Source organism: Amblyraja radiata, chromosome 7 (genome assembly GCF_010909765.2).
Source record: "Amblyraja radiata isolate CabotCenter1 chromosome 7, sAmbRad1.1.pri, whole genome shotgun sequence".
NCBI classification, from domain to species: domain Eukaryota; kingdom Metazoa; phylum Chordata; class Chondrichthyes; order Rajiformes; family Rajidae; genus Amblyraja; species Amblyraja radiata.
The window spans coordinates 53,943,038-53,960,460 of record NC_045962.1 but is presented as its reverse complement, the minus strand read 5'-3'; the positions used below and the strand labels follow the sequence as shown (position 1 = coordinate 53,960,460).

Here is a 17,423-nt window from a genome sequence, read left to right as displayed (position 1 = left end):
TGAGGAAAACTCGCATTAAGTAAATGGGAAGAATGAATTCCCTGCGGATCTGCTTACGTGCAGAAAGAGCAGCAATTGCTCTAATATCTACTGCAATGGCGCAGTTTGAATGGTCCTTTTTTAAACGGATGTCTTGTGTAGTGTGTAGAGTGGGTCAAAGTTTTATTTAAATCCAAAAAATGTGTGCTATTTTTGGATTAGCTGGTGCTCGGACTCTTGCTAAATAAGTGAATTGTTGACAGACACAGAAAGCTGGAGTAACTCAGCGGGTCAGGCAGCATCTCCAGCAACGCTGCCTGACCCGCTGAGTTACTGCAGCTTTTTGTGTCTCTCTTCGAAGTAAACTAGCATCTGCAGTTCCTTCCTACACAAGTGAATGGTTGATGATGAGTGAATAACTTCCTTCAGCAATACAAAAAAGGTCACCGGTAGGGACAGAAATCTGAAATGAGGAGGTCCTTTGGTTAAAAGTGAATCTTTTTCATTTGAACTTCACTTTCAGTGATTATTCTTTCTGATAGTTTGCTTTTGGCATCACAGTCTATTTAAATCCTACAGAATGGTTCAATTTTTCACTAGGTTAGAATAGATTCCACACTCTTTTAAAATGGCTGACGGTTGGATCATGTGTGATACGGCACTTTTTGTCTCCCTCTGTTGCTGGGATGTGTTCCCAAATCATGTAGTTCAAAAGTGACATTTAACAGCCTTAGGCAGAGGACCCTTTGAAATGACTGGCAGCCGACTCTCAGAACAGTTGCGACTCCTTTGTGTCTTTGCTGTCATGGATGACAATGCAATCATGGTAACCTTTGCAGGAATGAAGGGACAGCATTAGGCCATTTTGCACTCCAATGTTTTACTGTTCAGCTGGATTAACTCATCCTGACTTCAATGTCCTTAACAGCCTTGCCATAAATAAACTTATTTTCCATGTGTCCCCCCCCACCCCCACCCCGCTCCTTGCCAACATTCCAAACTGAACATATAGTTTGTCTCCATTTGACCTGGATGCTCTTAACTGAAATGCTATTAGTGGTTAATCTTCTCTCCAGGTAGGATAAGGTACTCAAAACTTTTCATGAAGAAAATGTGAAACCTCCTGCTGCCCTCTGTTGATTTTTTGATGCCTTTATGTGTCTTCCTTTAAAGATAACACAACAGTGAACTGTCCCTTTTTTTAACTGGGTCTTTGGAGAAACGATACAGGCATTGAACAAAACTTGCCTTCTTTGACCTTTGCAGAGTTAGCAGATGTCAAAGGTACTATGGCTCCCACAGAAGTAAGCTTCAGCAAGTAATCACATTTCTTTCTGCGGTAGAAGGAATATAGTGGACCCTTTCCCCATATCCTCTGAGAATATTTTTTCGCTGGGCTTTTGAGAACAAAGGACATAGGGACCTACCGATCGTTTCACAAACTGCTGTTCACTTAGCACTCTTCTCTCTGATAAATTATAATAGATCATAGCAATCAGTAAACGTTGTAATCACAAATAACAGAAGAAAGGGGAGCTGAAAATCTGCTCCCTAATTACATTTTCAAGATCTCATCTCAGTAACTACATTAAACGGATAAATTAGATGTAATGGAGTTTAATTATATCCCACGTTGTTGGATTAAATGAATGAAAGGGTAACATCATGGATGTGGTGATCACATGGTTTCCATTTGCACAAAATTCACTGAAAAAACAAACAAAACATGCACAATTATCAAACAATTTGAAACAAAGTTTACTTGCAGCATTCAAAGTATACTTGAATATATTCTCTAAGTGCAATGCTTTGGTTCTCCAGGTACTGGCTGAAAGCTTTCTCAATGTATTATTGTCATATGGGCAGGCACAAGAGGCTGAAATGCTATTTTCTCTCATTTTATGCTATTTTCTGTGTGGGTCACCAGTGCTGCGCATCAATAACTTTGAGAGAATGTATATGCTTGGGATATGTTTATCAATATTCCATTGTATTTAAATGTACTTTACCTCTATGCAAGTGTCATTGAATGTTGATGTGTTCCTAATATTAAGACCTAACCTTAATCTTGTCCCATGTAGACTAATACTCTTTCTAAATTTTGCAGTACCGTCTCCCAGTACATTGCGATTGGACACACCTACATCTTTTGGTGATGCACGAGAAGTTGTGGCTATTAAGGATTACTGTCCAACTAATTTTACCACACTCAAATTTAATAAAGGGGATGTTTTATATGTCTTAGACACATCTGGACCTGAGTGGTGGTATGCCCACAACAATACTGAAATGGGATACATTCCTGCTTCCTATGTACAGCCCGTTGGCAGAAGCCCATCTCTCCGAGACAGTGGCATGGTGGATAATATTGGTGACAGTTCTGATGAAGGTGTCAAAGAGATGGATCTACTTGGAGAATGGGGAGATATCTTTGACAAAATGTCTGCAAATACCAAACAGAACAATCCATTCTTGAACGGCTTTGCAACCTCCAACCCATTTCTCAATGGCAATCCACAGAGCCCCAGCGCCAACATTGATCAGGCTCCTAAATCAGAAGTGGACCTACTTTTGTTTGATTCATTTGCACCACTCCTGGCCGGTTCCAAAACATTAACAGCAAATGGCGGAACTAATGGCGTTTTTGAGGAAGACCCATTAACTCGTTCAAAGGACGAGTTTGATCCGCTATTGAGTCGGAACAACCCATTCTTCAGAAGCAAGCGATCATACAGTATGTCAGAACTTTCTGGTCTGCAGGCCAGGTCTGCCGCACCTCCCTCGTCTGGCTTCTTCAACAACATGCAGTCTCCAGAGCCTGAACAGTTCAGGAGCCGGGAGGACTTCCGAACAGCATGGCTAAACCATAGGAAACTAGCACGTTCTTGTCACGACCTAGACTCTCTTGGACAAAGTCCTGGCTGGGGTCAGACCCAGCCTATAGAGACTAACATAGTTTGTAAGCTGGACAGCAGTGGTGGAGCAGTTCAGCTTCTGGACACTAATATCAGTATTCATGTCCCTGAAGGACACATTTCTCCAGGTGAAACTCAGCAGATTTCCATGAAGGCTCTGCTGGATCCTCCTATTGAGTTGAACAATGATAAATGTACAACCATCAGTCCTGTGGTTGAGATCAAATTAAGTAACATGGAAGTTAAAACATTCCTCACCTTGGAAATGAAAATTTCTGCCGAGCTAAAAGATAATGTGTTGAGCAAGAACGGTGCCAGCATAACCTGCTTGAGTAGTGACAGTAAAGATGGGCCCTTCTCAACAATGCCTCAGGTGTATCACTATGGTGACACAGTGCAGGTGCAGTTGGACTCTCTGGAGCCTTGCATGTATGTTGTTGTTGTGTCTCAGGCCAAGATACTGCAGTTCCCTGCCACTGTGTGGGAGTGCATTAACAAAAAACTTACGGTTGGGGTTTATGGTCCGAAGCACATCCATCCTTCCTTCAAGACAGTGGTGGCTATGTTTGGGCATGACAGCGCCCCTAAGTCCTTGCTGGTAAATGAAGTGAGTCGAGAGCTTGTGAGCGCTCCACCTGTCACCCTGCAGTTGTGGGGCAAACACCAATTTGTGCTAGCAAAACCCCAGGACCTGAAGATCAGCATACACCCGAACATTTCCAACTACGAGGTCATGTCTTCTGACCAGGTGAAGGTTGTCCGTGGATTCCAGGTGAAATTGGGCAAGGTCAGCCGCCTTATTTTCCCCATTAACTCCCGCGTCCCCGAAGAGCTTTCTGATTTCACGCTGAGGATCCAGGTCAAGGATGATCATGAGACAATAATGACACAGTTCTGTGTGAGGACACCGCAGCCGCCCCCAAAATCGGGAGTGCGAAACAGCGGGCAGAGGAGGTTCCTGAAGAAGAAAGAAGTCAGTAAGATTGTTCTTTCCCCCTTGGCTGTCACGAGTAAATACCCCATATTTCAGGATCGCCAGGTAAACAATCTCAGGTATGGGAAACTGCTGAAGACTGTCATTAGGCAAATGAAAAACTATTACCTGTTGGAGTACAAAAAAGGAGATGTGATCGCATTGCTAAGTGAAGAGAAAATTAAGTTGAAAGGCTATCTCCGCACGAAAGAGTGGTACATTGGGTTCTATCAAGGAAAGATAGGATTGGTGCATGCCAAAAATGTGTTGGTGGTTGGGAAAATTAAGCCCAGCTTCCTTCATGGGCCTGATCTCACTAGCTCTGCACTCTTGGAGCAGATTCTTCGCCCCAGCAAGTTTCTCACTTACATCTACGCTTCAGTAAGGATGACCCTGATGGAGAATATCAGCAGCTGGAGAGCGTTTGCAGACGCGCTGGGTTACAAAAGCTTGCCTCTCGCACACTTCTGCCGGACGGAGATCGACAGTGAGCCTGAACGTGTGGCATCAGTATTGGAAAAACTCAAGGAGGACTGCAATGATGTGGAGAACAAAGAAAAGAAGTCGTTTCAGAAAGAGCTGATGTCTGTAAGTACACAATAATTGATATTATCTCTACAGCATTTTTCGATTGTCCGGTTATTCACCTTTGCAATAGACCACTGAAAAATCTCCCTTCTATGAAGAATGTTAGTTAAGCCATTTTTCATGATATGACCTGCACAAATTAGTAGGTGACAGGATAATTTGGACCAAATAAACGTGCTTTGCAATGTGCGTTTTAATGATCCCAAGAGTTGAATATGTTTCTTTTCCTATTCAAAATATCCCCAGTGGTTTAGCAGGGTAGTCCGGTAACTTTTAGCTATGACTGAACAACAGCTGTCCTGGGATCGGAAAGGATGGATGAAAGGGCGTAGGTATTTTGCCGAAAGCTCTCTTTCATTCTCTTAAGCTTTTATTTGTATAATACAGAACAGTTGCCAAGCTAAGGTTATAAGGCTGCAGAACCATGCTTGCTTATGTATGGACCACCACTGTAACAATCAATCCATGAAAGTATTTTTCTAATCAGTTTTATTTCTTAATTAACCCAAACAAAAATCCGGCCCCAGAAACTGTACCACGGTTAGACCGCTCTTGAGGGCACAGCTTTAAAATGGGCAGAAATCTTGCTTGAATGTTGACATTGACAAAGCTTTGGGTGGAGTATTATGTGGATGGTTATCAACACTAGCTGTGATGTGAAGGCTTTAGGAAGGGCTTAGCGAAGGGTTTATCAGAGATATTGCTGAGTTCATTGAGGTTCTGATTGAATCGATGGAGAAAAAAAAATCCTTCTGTTAATTGCTTCGATTACCAGCAGTCAAAAATAGAAAATTATCGGCAAGAGATCCAGCATTAATCTTTTCACTTTGAGTTCCCCGGATTTAGAACTATCGACCTAAAGAGATGATAGAAGATTATCAAAGATTATAAAAGGTTAAGAAATAGTTTTTAAATATATGTGAGCACTTAAGGGGGGAGGCACGAGCCTGCAGAACTGACAAATGAAAAGCAGTGCTTTGACCTCTCCATTGCTGTCCTTTCAGAAAGTGTGCACAAGCTCAATGGTCCAAGCAACCACACTGTTCAATTGCAAGTATTTTGGTACTCAAAATAACACCGTCATTTACAACTAAAGTGATATTTGAATACAGTTTTAACAAAAAGGGAGCCATTCCTGATAAAAAAAATTGATCAGTATGTGATGAGTAATACCACTGAACCTAAATATAGAATCTGCTCCTGAAATTCATGACCTTGGCATTTTGAAGTGATGTCAGCCACCCTGCGACTGTCTGTGTGTGGGGTCGCGTGGTTGCAGTTGCTATTGGTGTTGATATTGGTTCGATTGGTTCCGTAGCTGGAGTCCAGCCTCAGGATTGATGTGGTATAAATATCCCGCTCCACATTATTCACAAAGCACCCATTTGTTACGGCACTTTTGACCCCCCCCCCCAGTATATGTTGGTGTTGATATTGGTTTGCTGGTCAGGAAGCCTAAGTCTAGCCTCAAGACTGATGTGGTATAACTCCACGTTATTCACAAAGCACGCATTTCTTGCAGTGCTCTTGGCCCCTTCAGTATGACTACAGCAGACATGAGACCGCACTTTTGAAGATATCCATTCAGGCATCAAGCCAGATAGTGGGAATATGGTGCCAACCCCTGCCCTTCGCTGCTGTGCCTATTAGATGTGATGAAAGCCGCCACATATGATGGAAAAACCTTGGGTTACGGGAGGTGAGGGCATCTCAAAACACGGGCTGCCAGTCCTCAGCAGCATGTGCACCCTGAGCCCCTCATATTCAGCGTAGATCTCTACACCCTTCACTCCAGACCACCCAACACCAGCGCTCACACCAGGTCTTGGGGGATCATCACATCAAGAGTGGGAGTGGAGTTCAGAACATCGGACTGGGTTCCCGGCACAGCACACAGCACACAGCACAACGGGGAAGACGAGGTTTTGCACCAAGTACCTGGAACAACAGTATATGGCAGCAATGTGTGCAGGCATCCCACCAGACTCCTAGCACAACAGCGCTATCACTCACAAAAGACATTGCCTGAGGAACTGGTAGTCTCTGTGGAGGGCAATGGACCGACAACATTTCAGATCGGGAACCTTCTTCGGATTCTGAAGGCGTTAACTTCAGAACTTGTATGGAACAAGCTGCCAGAGGAGGTAGTTGAGGCTGGGACTATCCAAACGTTTAAGAAACAGGTACATGGCTAGGACAGGTTTGGAGGGATATGGACCAAACGCAGGCAGGTGAGACGTGTAGCTGGGCCATGTTGGCCAATGTGGGCAAGTGGCCTGATTCCACACTGTATCACTCTCTGACTTTGGCAAAATTGCTTATTGTTGGTAATTATTTTCTTCTTAATTGAAGATTTATTGTTTTAGTCTGATTAGTCCCTGCACCTCTGTGTATATAATGGAGTTAGTCTATGCACCTTTGTGATATAATGGAGTTAGTCTATGCACCTCTGTGAATATAATGGAGTTAGTCTTTGCACCTCTGTGAATATAATGGAGTTAGTCTATGCACCTTTGTGATATAATGGAGTTAGTATATGCACCTCTGTGTATATAAAGTAATGCTGGCCCTTCTGGTGGCGATGTCATTGGCACACTCGATCCTGAGAGTGCTGAGGGAGATAGCAGTGTATCCATGCAGCTGCTGGTGCGAGAGATGAGTGGTTCTGCATTTCAATACTTCTTAAATCTGACGAAAAAAATGCTGGAGGAACTCAGCAGGTGAACCACAGGGATGGTTGATGGTTTGGGCCGAAACCCTCCTGAAATGTCGACCATCCCTCTACCTCTACAGATGCTGCCTGACCCACTGAATTCCTCCAGCATTGTTTTTATTTTGCTCTATTTTCTAACATCTATTGTGTCTTCTCTTTAAACCTCTTATGATTAGAGCAGTCTAACTTAGAGATGCAAATGTGTGGAGTCAATCCTCACTAGAAATCACACTGAAAATGTGAGCTCTTCTCAGCAGCTGGTCTGAAGGATAAAAGTGCAGATACTCATGAGCATAGGTGGTGGATAGAAGATCTCCTGCTAAGTCAGCAGTGCTCTTAGTATAACAGTGGCGTACAGACAGTAGCAGCAACTGTTGTTTCCGCAATCAATCCCTGTGTTTATTCTTTGAGTAATAATGTCCATTCCACTGTCCTACTCCGCTGGTCTCCTGAGGTAATATTTTATACTTGGCACGAGTCATAAAACTTGTGCAACATGAAAGTGCATACAAATTATTAATGTGTGTGACTGTCCACTGTGCCAGATTTAATGATGCATTGATTTGAAGCAGTGTAAATATCATTACTGATTTAAGATGAAGAGATTATCTTTATTAGGTGGCCATTTATCTTTATGGGGTGACAGCTGATACATCCCTACTTTAGATAAGTGCTGTTTCTCATCACACTGGCTCTGTTGCTGATGACCTCTGGTTATCAACCCACCTACCCACTGCATAACACTGCATTTAGACTTAACCTCCTTTGATTTTAAACCCATCTGTCAAATCTCTTTTCAGCTGCCTTTGTGATTCATCTGTGGACCTAAACACACTTCTTCACCTTGCTGTTGGTAAACACAGTTAGGCTGTGGGCCGAGCATCAAAAATGTGTCTAGAAATGGGATTTCGTGACCCAAGTCACCAAACTACATGAAATTTTCACATATTGTGTAAATTTATTTTTATAAATCACCCCTGAAACTCGATATGAAGAAGACTTGCACATTTTTTTAAATTAGAGAAAAACCGGAAAAATTTCGGGTGATTTTTATTCCAATCAAAGCACGTTTAACATTGAGTTGTCTGCCAGTTGGCCAATCACGCGCTTTGCTTCAGGCTAGCACACAAAATGGCTGAGGGGGCTTCACAGATGCCTGTTTTACTGGAGATTCCGATTTGTTGTTCTGTGGAATAAATGTCGTGGAAACTTGCAGCAGGTAATTGTATTTAGTGGGAAAAGCATTAAAAAGGCTGAAGAAAGTGCTGCGAAGTGGATTAAAGTGCAAGAAAGCTTTGAAAGCAGTCCCTGCTGAGGTCCTGGAACACAAAGATTTAGACAGCCAGGGACCAACTCTAACTAAAAGGTAAGATCTAAAGTCTGAATTTATGAAAATCTATCTGTATGGAGTTTAATTAATTTAGTTGCACCCTTTTATAATGTGAATAAATTCATTCACTTACTTCATTCATTCATGAAGTTGAGGGCCTAAACTATATGTATCCAAAACACAGTAAATTATACATTGTCACTAATGCCAGCCTGTTGTAGAGTAATAAGTCTTTAACAGCTAATCTCGGAGCTGCCTACGAAAACTTACCGGGAAAAAGTGCTCCGACCGCGGGACATAGGTACTCGCGGTAAAGTGAAGCCGCGGTCTCAATTAATAAGCGGCCGATTCGCGAACGCTGAACCGCGGATCATCTCCGCGGGCGGGCAGTGGGGGGGGAGGCTGTACATAGTACCGTCTATAGCTGCCGTTATCAGACCCCCGACAACGGGAAAAAAACGGAGGGATATCTGACCATTTCTCACTGCAATGGAAGCCTATAAATAGCGATCGAAATCCCTCCGTTTTTTTCCCGAGTTTCAGGGGTGATTTATATAATTTTTTTTACACAATATTTGAAAATTTCATGTAGTTTGGTGACTTGGGTCACAAAACTGCAGAATAAAGCTCCTCGGCCCACAGCCTAAGTGTACATGATAGTGCAGACTTGTAAAATGGGACGACTTAAGGGCCTGTCCCACTTACGCGTCCTTGGCCTGCAAATTACGCGACCTCGTGGTCGCTTTAGGCGTACGGGCACTGTATGGCCGCGCGGGGCCAGTCACACTTAGAAGCGCGGAGGGGTATGTAATTGTGCGCAACATCGCGCGGGGCTCCGAAATTCTTGCAGTGAACTAAATCTTCGCGCGTCAACAGCCTGTCGCGGAACTGATGGCCAAAGTGGGACAGACCCAAGACCCTGGCGTGACGCAACGTCTCACCTTCAACAGCAGCAGAAGCAGGCAAATGATCGCCGAACTCGGCCTGGGGCTCACGGCCGTTGCGGTCCGGATCCGCCCCCACTTCTACTCCCAGAGCGGGGCCAAGAAAATTGAAGACACACACAAAATGCAGGAGTAACTCAGCGGGACCGGCTGCATCTCGGGAGAGAAGCAATGGGTGATGTTTCGGGTCAAGACCCTTCTCTTCAGACTGAAGAAGAGTCTCGACACGAAACTTCACCCATTCCTTCTCTCCAGAGATGATGCCGGTCCCGCTGAGTTACTCCAGCTTTGTGTCCATCTTCAAATGACGTCTCTAGACGGCTGTGCGTACGCATGTAATTGCGCCCGATCTTCGCTCGACTGTCTCGGCTCAACGCGACCAAGAGTCGCGTAATTTGCGTGCCAATTACACGTAAGTGGGACAGGCCCTTTAATTGCTGCTCGTTGCAGTTATTAGCTTACAAGCGTTAATCTGTTTACAGTGGTTCTGCATCAAAACAGCAAATATTGTTGTACAGTACAGTTATGAGCCTCTAAAGATGGAAAGTAAAAACTTGGGTGTGATAAGTCTGGATTTGCAGCTAAGTTACCAACAGCTAAATATTATCATCTGGTAGGTCTTGTTTGTCACTTTTGTGGCATTTTCCAAGCCATCTGTAGCTGTGTGGTTGATGAGACAGCAGCTTCCAAACAGAGAGGTTATGGTACTTCCGAAGTGTGTTTTTATTTACAACCCTGTTGCCAGAAGTTACATGAAAGTAAATACATGCCCTTACTTGTTCCTCGATAGTGGTGACATTGTACCACCATGTGGTGAAGGTTAGTGAGTTGTCTTTTTTGCAAAATTTTACTAAGGAGGTTCACAAAAAAAATTGTATTAAAATAAAGGATTTGCAAGGTGCTAACTTTGGCAAATGTTTATTTTAATCTTCCTGGTAATCTTTTTTTCATCTTAATCAATGATTTATTGTTTTTTTAGCCAAATCAACAGATCAAGCTCTCATCCTGGAGTCAGAGAGTGGGAGTGTGCTGTGATTTCCTGAGTAGTTTCTAGTGCAGACTTGTAAAATGAGATTACTTCATTGCTGCTCTCTCAGATTGATTTTAAGTGACGATTCCTGCTGAATTGAGGATTTGCTTAGAGAAACAGATGGGCACATCAAAGGAGTTTAAAAATGTCCTGAAACCATGGGGATCTATTAAATTACAGCTGGGTGTATTCATCTCCACAGCTCAATGCTGTGTTTGTAGTCTCTTGACAAGTCAATGTACTGCTGCTACCTGTATGTCAAAGGTGTGATTTAGTACAGTCCCAAAAATCTGCAGTTTCGACGAATGCAAGTATTTAAGACTATTAACTGACCTCAGCAGTGGTCTTGCACGCTAGCCCTGTTAAACAAATCATATGAACACCAGTAAAGCCCTCCAGGAGCAGAGCATCGAAAATAAAAACAGGAAATACTGGAAATATTCATAGACCTCGTGAAATCAAGTAGAGCTGACTCATTACTCAAAATCTCATTACTCTAATCTACTGTTACAACAATTCAAGGATAGTTTTTGGTGTGTTGAAAGATATTATCTGTATTTACATGCAAAATATTATCCATGGGTCTCTTTGGTGCCAAATAAATGCACGGATGGAGAGATTAAACTGGAACATTGCATCTATACTGATGTGAAGTGGTTTCAAGTATCTGTAGGCCTGGCACCCTTAACTGTTAAGTAAAAAATACGGCAGACCAAAAACGTGTGATGCCCTTGTTCTGAAACCTAGGCAACTCTGTTCTTGTATTTTATAATCTTTGTCGTCTTCACAAATCTTCAAGATCCAGCACGAATTCAAAATACTTTTTTTGGGTGAATCGTAAATCAAGGCACAATGAGGGGTTGGTTTAGAAACTGCCACTGGATGTTAATAAACAAGTTCAGTATTCCGACTGTGCATGCCCAGGGCATAGGTCACTCGAGAAAAACATTCTCGGCAGCTGAGCTGCTGCATGTATACAGACCTGCGATTCATCCATATTCAGGATCGAGCCGGGTCCCTAGTTACGGATGGAGAGATTAAACTGGAACAGATCGAGCCGGGTCCCTCGTGCTGCAAGTACTGTTGAATTTCTACTCGAGTTAGCAACACTATTTCTCCCTTCTCTACTGGTCCATGCAGAAATCTCAGCAGTGACAATCTAATGAATCACAGTCCGGTCCCCCTCAGCCTGGGTATGGGTTCCATTCTCACTCGGGCTGCCCTCCCGGGTTATACAGGGTTATTATATGGGGGCGAACTACGCACCCCTCTCCTGCATAACCCCAGGAGGCGGATTTGTGAGCCGAGTCTCACTACCATCCCCGTCTCCTCCAGAGTGTCCCATCTCTGTCCGGGGGTGGCCGGATATGTCCGGGGTGAACCTGGACCTATGGGACACCGGCCCGGAGCAGTGGCAGCCCCAGGCTTACAGCCATCGCGGAGAAGCGCTAACTCCAGCTCAACTCTGCTCCAACTCCCGAGGAACCCGTTCCCCGACGGGCCGCGGACCGTCAGCTACACCTCTCACCTCAGTGATGTCAGCGAAACCGAGCACCAGTCATCAACGGGGATACACACAAAATGCTGCAGAAACTCAGCGGGTCAGGCAACATCTCTGGAGAAGGGTCTCGACCCGAAACATCACCTATTCCTTTTATCTAAAGATGCTAAAGTTCGAGCAGAGTTGAGCTGGAGTTAGCACTTCTTCTCCGTGCTGGCTGAAAGCCTGGGGCCACCACTGGTGTCCCGTCAGTCTAGGGTCACCCCGGACATCTCCAGCCACCCCTGGACAGGGATGGAACACTCGGGAGGGGACGGGGATGGTCCAGTAGCGATTCAACAACGCTCGCAGCGCCGGAGACCCGGGTTCGATCCTGACTACGGATGAAATGCAGGACTGTACACATGCCGAGAATGTCTCTCTGCCGGTCCAGTCTCTCTCCCTGTCTCCCACTCCCATCTGCCCCCTCTCTCTCGCTGTTACACCCCACTCTCCCGCTACCTGGCAACCCCGTTCCTCAGATTAAATATATTTTTACGCATAAATTATGAATAAAGATAAGAAAATGTTTCAAACACAAGTAATATTTTCTTATTCCAGTAGCAAACACATTAAGGATTAAATAAAAATAATAAATTCTTAACTTTTTGAATATCTCATAATTGCAGATTAATAATAATAATAATAATGGATGGGATTTATATAGCGCCTTTCTAATACTCAAGGCGCTTTACATCGCATTATTCATTCACTCCTCAGTCACACTCGGTGGTGGTAAGCTACTTCTGTAGCCACAGCTGCCCTGGGGCAGACTGACGGAAGCGTGGCTGCCAATCTGCGCCTACGGCCCCTCCGACCACCACCAATCACTCACACACATTCACACACAGGCAAAGGTGGGTGAAGTGTCTTGCCCAAGGACACAACGACAGTATGCACTCCAAGCAGGATTCGAACCGGCTACCTTCCGGTCGCCAGCCGAACACTTAGCCCATTGTGCCATCTGTCGTCCGCTTCTTCTCCGCGCCGGCTGTAAGCCTGGGCCGCCACTGCAATGGGCCAGTGTCCCTTCAGTCCAGGGCTGTCAGCACTCCCGTCTGACTCCCATCAGTCCAGGGTCACCATGGACAAATCCCACGATTCCTTGTGTTTTTCAGAATACCAAACTCGCTTATTGAAGAATGCTATTCAGTTACAATTTGCTATTATGAAAAGAGAAGTAAGGGAGAAAATGCCACTAGGTTATTTCAGTGAATATGCAATCAATTAAACAGATTTTGTTTTATTTTGTTCTTAACACTAATATTGAAACACAATGAACTGCAGATGCTGGAATCTTTCATAGAACACAGTGCTGAAGAAACTCAGTGGGTCACGCAGCATCTCTAGAGGACATGGATAGGTGATGTTTTGGGTTTGGACTCCCTTCAGATTGATTAGAGTGGGGGAACTAACTGGAAAAGATGAACTGAACTAGAACTGAACCAGAACTGGGACTGTGTAAGTGGTGTGTGAACAGCAGAACAGGAAAGGAAGCTATTGAGTTGACAGAATTGTATATTAATTAATTGGTAGAATAGTTAACAATTTATACACAGTTTATATAGCCAGCGCTTCGTTCGCTTTTTCTTTATCAAAAATGACCTTTGACAAATCCCATGATTCCTTGCGAAATACCGAACTCGCTTATTCGAGAGGATGTTTAATTTTAAACTGAAAGCTTTTAAGGATTCCACAACATAGATCAATGAAAAGCCAAAAGCAATAGTTCACACACTTCTGTAAATTGATGAGTTTTGATCAGATGCTCACTTTATCAGAGAGAAAAGCTATTTATTGTTTAGGTAGCAATGATTGACATGGCTGACGTCTGGCTTGTATTACAGGCATCTGCTAATTTTCCAGCCGTGACTTGAAGTTAGAACTGTCAACTTGGAGTTTAAAGGTGATGGTTTAACTCTCCACCCCGGGTCTGGTTTAACACTTCTGTGCTTTCTTGATGGAGTGTTGCACTGCTGTGTGCACTGGTCTAGCTGCTCTCTCCGCAGAAGGAGATTGTTTTTGGGTTTACCAAAACCAGCTTGTTATTTGTTCAATTATCTGGCAACCATTTACCAACAATAGAATGGTGACCATGCACCACCAGTATTTTGCTAACTTTAACACACTACGGCACCCTAAAATCATAAAAGACGGAATGCATGTTGCTACTATAACATGCTCTCTGTGTCAGATTTAGCTGTTCTAGAAGCTCATAAATCTGATCAGCAAAGTTAATTCCCATCCATCCTTGCTTCACCCAACAAAACTCTGCTTTTTAATCTCTAGCAGTGAAGATTAAGACAGAAAACTTTGATGCCCTCCCTTATGTTATTTTCTAGGACTGACAATGGAACAAAAATAATTATTTATTCTGGAGAAACATTTGCCTATGACTCAAGCAGCTTGTGGCCAGATGATCTGGGGTGACGGAGGATCTGAAGGAAATCCACATTAGGTAGAAAATGGTGTTGGGTAGACTGAGGGACTGAAGGCTGATAAATCCCCAGGGCCTGATGGTCTGCATCCCAGGGTACGTAAGGAAGTGGCTCTAGAAATTGTGGAAGCATTTGTTAATTTTCCAATGTTCTATAGATTCAGGATCAGTTCCTGTGGATTGGAGGTTAGCTAATGTTATCCTACTTTTTAAGAAAGGCGGGAGAGAGAAAACAGGGAATTATAGACCAGTTAGCCTGACATCGTTGGTGGGGAAGATGCTGGAGTCAATCATAAAAGATGAAATAGCTGCACATTTGGATAGCAGTAACAGGATCAGTCAGAGTCAGCATGGATTTACGAAGGGGAAATCATGCTTGACTAATCTTCTGGAATTTATTGAGGCTGTAACTAGGAAAATGGACAAGGGAGAGCCTGTGGATGTAGTGTACCTGGACTTTCAGAAAGCATTTGATGAGGTCCCACATAAGAGATTAGAGGGCAAAATTAGTGCACATGGTATTGGGGGTAGGCTACTGACATGGATAAAAAATTAGTTGGCAGACAGGAAACAAAGAGTAGGGATTAACGGGTCCCTTTCAGAATGGCAGGCAGTGACTAGTGGGGTACAGCAAGGCTCGGTTCTGTAGCCGCAGCTATTTACAATATACATCAATGATTTAGATGAAGGGATTCAAAGCAACATTGGCAAATTTGCAGATGACATAGAAACATAGAAACATAGAAATTAGGTGCAGGAGTAGGCCATTCGGCCCTTCGAGCCTGCACCGCCATTCAATATGATCATGGCTGATCATCCAACTCAGTATCCCGTACCTGCCTTCTCTCCATACCCTCTGATCCCCTTAGCCACAAGGGCCACATCTAACTCCCTCTTAAATATAGCCAATGAACTGGCCTCGACTACCCTCTGTGGCAGGGAGTTCCAGAGATTCACCACTCTCTGTGTGAAAAAAGTTCTTCTCATCTCGGTTTTAAAGGATTTCCCCCTTATCCTTAAGCTGTGACCCCTTGTCCTGGACTTCCCCAACATCGGGAGCAATCTTCCTGCATCTAGCCTGTCCAACCCCTTAAGAATTTTGTAAGTTTCTATAAGATCCCCTCTCAATCTCCTAAATTCTAGAGAGTATAAACCAAGTCTATCCAGTCTTTCTTCATAAGACAGTCCTGACATCCCAGGAATCAGTCTGGTGAACCTTCTCTGCACTCCCACTATGGCAATAATGTCCTTCCTCAGATTTGGAGACCAAAACTGTACGCAATACTCCAGGTGTGGTCTCACCAAGACACTGTACAACTGCAGTAGAACGTCCCTGCTCCTATACTCAAATCCTTTTGCTATGAAAGCTAACATACCATTCGCTTTCTTCACTGCCTGCTGCACCTGCATGCCCACTTTCAATGACTGGTGTACCATGACACCCAGGTCTCGCTGCATCTCCCCTTTTCCTAGTCGGCCATCATTTAGATAATAGTCTGCTTTCCTGTTTTTGCCACCAAAATGGAGAACCTCACATTTATCCACATTATACTGCATCTGCCAAACATTTGCCCACTCACCCAGCCTATCCAAGTCACCTTGCAGTCTCCTAGCATCCTCCTCACAGCTAACACTGCCCCCCAGCTTAGTGTCATCCGCAAACTTGGAGATATTGCCTTCAATTCCCTCATCCAGATCATTAATATATATTGTAAATAGCTGGGGTCCCAGCACTGAGCCTTGCGGTACCCCACTAGTCACTGCCTGCCATTGTGAAAAGGACCCGTTTACTCCTACTCTTTGCTTCCTGTTTGCCAGCCAGTTCTCTATCCACATCAATACTGAAACCCCAATGCCGTGTGCTTTAAGTTTGTATACTAATCTCTTATGTGGGACCTTGTCGAAAGCCTTCTGGAAGTCCAGATACACCACATCCACTGGTTCTCCCCTATCCACGCTACTAGTTACATCCTCGAAAAATTCTATAAGATTCGTCAGACATGATTTACCTTTTGTAAATCCATGCTGACTTTGTCCGATGATTTCACCACTTTCCAAATGTGCTGCTATCCCATCTTTAATAACTGACTCTAGCAGTTTCCCCACTACCGATGTTAGACTAACTGGTCTGTAATTCTCCGTTTTCTCTCTCCCTCCCTTCTTAAAAAGTGGGGTTACGTTTGCTACCCGCCAATCCTCAGAAACTACTCCAGAATCTAAAGAGTTTTGAAAGATTATTACTAATGCATCCACTATTTCTGGAGCTACTTCCTTAAGTACTCTGGGATGCAGCCTATCTGGCCCTGGGGATTTATCGGCCTTTAATCCATTTAATTTACCCAACACCACTTCCCGGCTAACCTGGATTTCACTCAATTCCTCCAACTCCTTTGACCCGCGATCCCCTGCTATTTCCGGCAGATTATTTATGTCTTCCTTAGTGAAGACGGAACCAAAGTAGTTATTCAATTGGTCCGCCATATCCTTGTTCCCCATGATCAACTCACCTGTTTCTGACTGCAAGGGACCTACATTTGTTTTAACTAATCTCTTTCTTTTCACATATCTATAAAAACTTTTGCAGTCAGTTTTTATGTTCCCTGCCAGTTTTCTTTCATAATCTATTTTTCCTTTCCTAATTAAGCCCTTTGTCCTCCTCTGCTGGTCTCTGAATTTCTCCCAGTCCTCCGGTATGCTGCTTTTTCTGGCTAATTTGAACGCATCATCCTTCGCTTTGATACTATCCCTGATTTCCCTTGTTATCCACGGATGCACTACCTTCCCTGATTTATTCTTTTGCCAAACTGGGATGAACAATTTTTGTAGTTCATCCATGCAGTCTTTAAATGTCTTCCATTGCATATCCACCGTCAACCCTTTTAGAATTAATTGCCAGTCAATCTTGGCCAATTCACGTCTCATACCCTCAAAGTTACCTTTCTTTAAGTTCAGAACCATTGTTTCTGAATTAACA

General features: G+C 43.8%; 1 protein-coding gene across 2 annotated transcripts in view; it reads left to right on the top strand.

The window, feature by feature from the left end:
- sh3bp4 (SH3 domain binding protein 4) overlaps positions 1-17,423 on the top strand; it is an 81,351-nt gene that overhangs the window by 34,736 nt on the left and 29,192 nt on the right. For both annotated transcript variants that reach the window (XM_033024545.1, XM_033024546.1), the window contains exon 3: positions 2,087-4,455. In XM_033024545.1, the coding sequence (XP_032880436.1) occupies positions 2,087-4,455 (2,369 nt within the window). The remainder of the gene's footprint in view (positions 1-2,086; positions 4,456-17,423) is intronic.